Here is a 6,000-nt window from a genome sequence, read left to right as displayed (position 1 = left end):
GCAGTTTCATGTATTTATTTTTGGCAGGAAGGAAATCATTGCAAATCTCTTGACTGACAATGCTCGGCCCTGGAAACGTGCACATTCTACATGTAGTATTTCCCCAGTGATGCTGGATTGTTTACACATTCAAATGTCCAACAGAAATCCATGACTACCCAGACACCACCAGCATCTCCACCACTTGGGGGTGTGCGTGTGTGTGTTTGTCTGTAGAGAAGCTCCCTAGAGAATGGAACAGGAACAGATACCATCAAATTTACAGTAAAATAGGAACAGAGGCAGCCAGTTGATTTTGCACAGGTATATGCAAGCACGTCAAACCATCCACTCTTCTCGAACCCTGGCATGCCAACTGTCCATCACAGCACCTTTAAAAGCAGAGGCACAAACGTCACGAGTGTTTGACCATAGGGCTGTGCAGTTCTGGATTTTATGAGAAAGCCATCTTTAATACACAGGGTCATAAAAATGTTGCCAGGTTATAGACTTATACAGATTTCCTTTTTATACAAGTTCAAATGCTGCAACCATGACAAATCAGTGTCATTAGGGCATCCTCATGTCTCCAAAATCATCTCATCAAAATTGCACCACATCAAAGGAGTTTCCCCGTCAACCATCAGCTATGACACGTGGTGCTTCTTTTTAGGATACAGATGCATTGTTTACAAACAGCTAATGGGTGAAACCACGGACCAACACGTAGGATTCCAGAGCAATGGAAGACAGAGTAGTAACAACCTCAGGTGTGCCTGGGCACCTCCACTCAAGGCCCGGCCAGAGATGTGATAACATCAGAGTCCACGAGCCACAGAATCCTGTTCCAGATCTTAATGTAAAAAATATTTTTCCAGGAGACTATATTTTAACCTGGTACCGAAAGGACCATGGAAACTCAAGAGGTCAGATTTCTCATTTGGCTAAAGAGTTGGGGGGTGTTTTGGTAACAATGGGAAGTATATGGCACAGAGAAATAGCTGATAGGTTTCATTAGGTTTTAAAGCCCACAATTTAATAAAAGGTAATAATTAAAAACAATACCCGTATTTACCTTAAAAAACATAAACCCCGAACATTCATCTCATTTCTTGGCCTTATGTTAGAATTCTATTGCTTCATTTACATGTAGATGATTAAAAATATATATATCGATATAGATATTTTGATTATGTACATAAAGCAGAATCAAGGGTTAAAATAAGAACGGAATTTTGGAGTGGGGTCAAATAAGGTGCACAGAATCCAGAACGCTCCGAGGGCCCGCTGCCCTCCTGAGACGTTCTGCGTCTGTGGTGGCAGGAACTGGGTTCCACCCCCGGCAGCTCTGCACTGGCTCAGTGCAATGGTGCTCACGGTTTCAGGAATGACCAGGTGAAGTGTCTGGCTCAAGCCTGCCAAGTGTCTTCACTCCATCGGAAGTGGGGCACGACTCCTAGGTTTGATTCCCCTGGAATATTCTAGGATTTCAGTCCTCTCTGCCCCCTATTCCAAATAAGACCTTGGGATGCCAACAAAGAAGGGGGCACAGGTGAGGTTCTAAGGCTCTCATCAGGACTGATTTCTGTGTGGATGTCAGCACATGTCAGACACTTGACTGCAACATTCAAGACATTTAAGGCAGTGGGTTCTTTTAATGACTAGTTTTCCAAATCAAGGTGTATGGCATGTGCAGACCCGCCACGTAACTGTTATTTTCTGTAGTCATGCCTTGCAAGGGGCTCTTTCTATTTTAACTGGCATGTGGATTACTGGGTTTGGAACACTCAGAGCATGGGGAGACCTGGTTACCCCTGAATACTTACTTCTCTTCTGAAAGCACGGCAGTCTGCAGACCAAAGTGCTGTTGGGAGGACGTGATTGGCAGCTGGCTTCACTATTTTATGAATGAAAGCAGAAAAGAAATTTTACTTTGACAGCTCCTCGCCCCCCACCGTTTTCCAGTCTTCTTAGTGCCAGTCACTCCCACCAGAACTCCGGCCTGACCCATAGAGGACTAAGGCAATGGTGCCAACATGAAAGGGTTCTTTTAAATTATCTTTAAGAGCAATACTTTATAGACTGTCTTATTGTCAAACGAGGAACATGGCACTGCTTAAAAGATCTCACTGGGAAAGGCTGCAAAGGGAGCCCCGGCTCAGGGAGGGGGCCCTTCCTCTCCTTGGCTCTGGGCGATGGGTCCCACATCTAGATGCGTTTCCCCAACCCTCGGCTCAGAAATAGGCTGTGCTTCAAAAGAGAAGACCAAGAGATGGACTCGGGCCACATCAGCGTGGTGGTGGGTTGAGGCCACAGGTTCTCAAGAGACAACAGTCGGCTTATCAGAAACTCTGAGCTTGACTGCCGTTTGAAATGAACGCCACACCAGTCAGGTGCGCTGGCCCTTTTGTCTTTGTTCCCTTCTGAACTCCCAAGGCTGGTGCCAGGGAAGGAACGCAGTCCACAGTCTGCAACGGGGTGGGACACCTATGTTTCTGACCCTGTCCAAGTCTGCAGCTTAGCAGTGAGCAGATTCTGAGCGTAGGCACAGTGGCAAAGAACAGTGTAACAGCCGCTGGTCAATTCCATTTGGTGGCAGCACGGTAGCAGCAAAGAAAATTCCCAAACAGCTCCACGGGTATCCAGCTTTTGGAAAGGACAGATTTAAAAATCAATCATCAGATTTTTTTAAAACTATCCAAGGGTTTTAGAGTTTCTTAGAACTGTTCTACCAACAACAACCAAACCAAAAACATACAGAAATATGGCAGTAGTGTGAAAGCGGAAGTGACATGATGCCACTTTTCCAGGGGAAACTGTGACCTCAAGACAAATTTGTCACCGTCAGAAACAATAAGGGTAATATAAAAGGATCTACCGTTTCCTAAAGCGTTGAGCCACACGATTGCGGATACATTCCAAACTGGGTCAGAAATGAATGCACACACTGACACCATCACAAAATCTCCTCGCAGGGGCCTGACCCTGCGGCATGCCACAGGCGGTCGGAGCAGCACACCCGCTGGGAGACAGGCTCCTATGACTCACCCCCATCCCTTACCACCCACCTCCCTCCCACCTTCCAGGTTTTAGAAAATTGTCATATTTATCTTCTTAGAGAAGCTAAGACAATAAAAGACTAAAAGATGTCTGGAAATACGTTGTATAGAAAAATTAACTCTCAGCTTAAAATAACATTCAAAAAGGCACTTCATCCTGTAGGAAAGAGATTCTGAGTTGGGTCAGCTACTCTGAGCTGGGGTAGAAGGGGACAGGTTGTCTGCTGGAGGGGAGGACAGTTGAAAGGAAGTCTGATAGATATCAAGCTTTTTTTTTTTCCCATTTTTTTCCTTTTTGGTATGTTTTAAGAAAAGCAAATCCAGTAAAATGCATGTCCCTTTATGAAATTCGTTAAAAGAGTTCATTTTAAAATAGTTGTTTCTGTTCTTAAAAAATAAACCAGGTAGGTATGGCCACATTCGCCCCGTGGCCTGGAGTATGGCATGTCCTCACTCTTAGCTCCTGGGGAGCTGAGGCCAGGCAGGTCCCGAGGCTGAGGTTCCAGGGTGCACAGGCGGGAGGCGGGCGGAGGCCGGGGCTACCTACTGCAGAGTCTGTGCAGCATGCTGTACACGTCGTCTTCCTGGCTCAGGCCCTCAAAGAAGGGGATGAGGTCCAGTAGCTCCGTGTCTGTCATGTCATCGAACCAGGACTGCACAGGCACCTGGAAGACAGTGCGTGGAAGGGGCAGCAGAAGTGTATCCAGGCCCGGGGGCCGCTTCTAGCCTGACTGGGTCCCTGTGCTTTAACATTTTCTTTGGTAAGGAGGATGGGTACCTGGAAATCATCATCATCATCATCATCTTGTTCGTTCTCCTGTCCCAACTAAAATCAATCTAGATCTACCTGGTTCAGGAAGGCAAAATTAAGTGTACCCACTTTGCAGGCATTTGCCTGTTTTGTTTTCCTGCCACAGAAAAGGTGGCCAGGGCACAGAATATATAACTAGCTTAGCACCTTGCTAATTCCAAAACGCTGTTGCCATTGCATTAAACCAGCTTCTGGTACCTCAGAGCACCTGGAGCCAGAGGACACCAGCCAACACTGACATCAGGGAGCCCACATAGAGGGCACCAGAGGGCTTCCACTTAGGGTCACTGTGCCAGACTGCACGGCAAGGAGAAGTGGACCATTTCCTTCCACGCTTAGCAGAGATCAGGTAAAAGGGGAAGTATAAAATTTCAGGACATTCTGAAGCCATGGGCACGACAGCATTCTCCCTTAGGTTTAGACAGAGAGGTGGGGAAGGCTGCTAGTGGGTAATAGCCAGGGGTGCAAAGAAGAGATATTAAAAGAAATTTGGGGAAGCCAAAAAAGTTGAAAAGCAGTATTTTTGACCATTTTAAAAATCTAAAGACTGCTCAGAAACATAAAAATTCAGCATGTAATTTAAAAAAGAAACAAGGTAAGGATTAACCAAAAAAATGACTACTCCTGGGGAAGGGGCAGGAATGGGGGAGAGGGCAGAAATGGACACAAGACTTCTCTGAATTTATATTTGCTGACAGTTTTGATGTTAAACTATGTAAATGTGTTACATAATTGAAATAAAATTAAATCATTAAGAAAAAAAGCAACAAAAGATGAACCTTAGTGTATATAAGTTTGTGACATAACCACAGAGGATTATTTCAAGTGATTTTGAAACATAGTGCTGTTTGTAGATTTCTCAAAAAAACAAAACCTCTAAATGCACTCAATTGTTTTATTATTAGTAATAATATTAAAACACTGCAATTCTGAAGCTATTAAATGTATACTATAGAATAAATCAAATCTGTAATGATGTTAGTATCTTTAGGAATCAGGAGTTTCAGCGTAAGAGAAGGAGACACAAATACAAAAACAAATTAAATAAAAACCATTACAACTGAATTGGAAAAACCAATGTGAATTTATGATTTTGTTTTCATTCTAAAAATAAGTGTATTTTAGCTCTGTCCAGTAGAAAGGACTGGAAGCAAAGGACATCCCAGTAACAATGAGAACCCACCCAAACTGTGGTCTCTAGATACCATTTTCATTCTTAGGAATCAGGTTCCATAGAAAAATGGCTGATTCCAGGGCTGGAGCAAGAAATGGACAAGATGAGCTTAGAACATCTTGCTGGACCAGAAAGCAGGAAGCTATCAAAGACTATTGTTATCTGAAGGGGCATCCACTGGCCAAAGTATACAAAAGGATAATAGGTGGACTTAAGTTATAACATAAAAAAAATCCATGAGTTCATAATGGTACCTAAAAAAATTCACTGGTTACTTTTGGAGGCTTGCTAGAGCACCAACTCATGACTCTGAAAACTGCAAAATTAATGAAAAAGAACCAAGACTTTACTCTGACTTCCCTATTCAAACATTCAAAATGAATTTTAGGGTAATCAAGTAGTCAATGAGAGCAAGTTCAATTTAAAAAAAAAAGAATTCCAGCCCATAAATGCAGAAAGAATGATAGGATTCAGAAATCACCATTTTGCAATTCCTAATGAAATAGTGGATGTAGGTAAGGATCATCAACGACTGCTCACAGTCGTGAGCAGTCGTGAAAGGTCGATTGAAAATTTAAAAATGGATGGATCCGGCTGACAACACCTGAATCCAAAAATCAATTCAAAATCTTTAAAAGTGGGACAACCTGATGTCGTATGCCTCCTGATGGGATACCACAGTGAGTACACAATACCAAAGCAACGTATGGACCTTGTCTGGATTCTGATTCAAACAATCCAAATGTAAGAAAATATTTCGAGATGATAGGGAAAAGATGAACACAGACTGGATATTAGATGATATTAAGAAACTGTTAGTATTATCAGATGTGATAATGGAATTGGGATTTTTTTTTTTTTTTTGGCCACGCCACGAGGCTTGTGGGATCTTAGTTTCCGGACCAGGGATTGAACCAGTGCCCCCTGCAATGGAAGCGTGAAGTCCTAACCACTGGACTGCCAGAAAAGTCCCAGGA

At 43.4% G+C, this 6,000-nt stretch overlaps 1 protein-coding gene across 5 annotated transcripts in view; it reads right to left on the bottom strand.

The window, feature by feature from the left end:
- The window catches only part of CTDSPL (CTD small phosphatase like), a gene marked incomplete at its 3' end in the record, with an annotated part of 128,528 nt that continues 122,528 nt past the window's right edge, over window positions 1-6,000 (bottom strand). Inside the window, exons 8-10 of one of the 5 annotated variants that reach the window (XM_082663115.1) lie at window positions 3,586-3,703; window positions 1,806-1,876; window positions 1-225 (exon numbers count right to left, since the gene is read on the bottom strand). In XM_082663115.1, the coding sequence (XP_082519241.1) occupies window positions 130-225; window positions 1,806-1,876; window positions 3,586-3,703 (285 nt within the window). Of the gene's footprint in view, window positions 2,626-3,577; window positions 3,704-6,000 lie in introns of those variants that run through there. The other 4 variants (XM_082663116.1, XM_082663112.1, XM_082663113.1 and 1 more) reach the window with 4 other exon arrangements.

Source organism: Grampus griseus (assembly GCF_964374135.1).
Source record: "Grampus griseus genome assembly, chromosome: 10".
Taxonomy (NCBI): Eukaryota; Metazoa; Chordata; class Mammalia; order Artiodactyla; family Delphinidae; genus Grampus; species Grampus griseus.
This window is presented reverse-complemented; position numbering and strand designations above follow the sequence as displayed.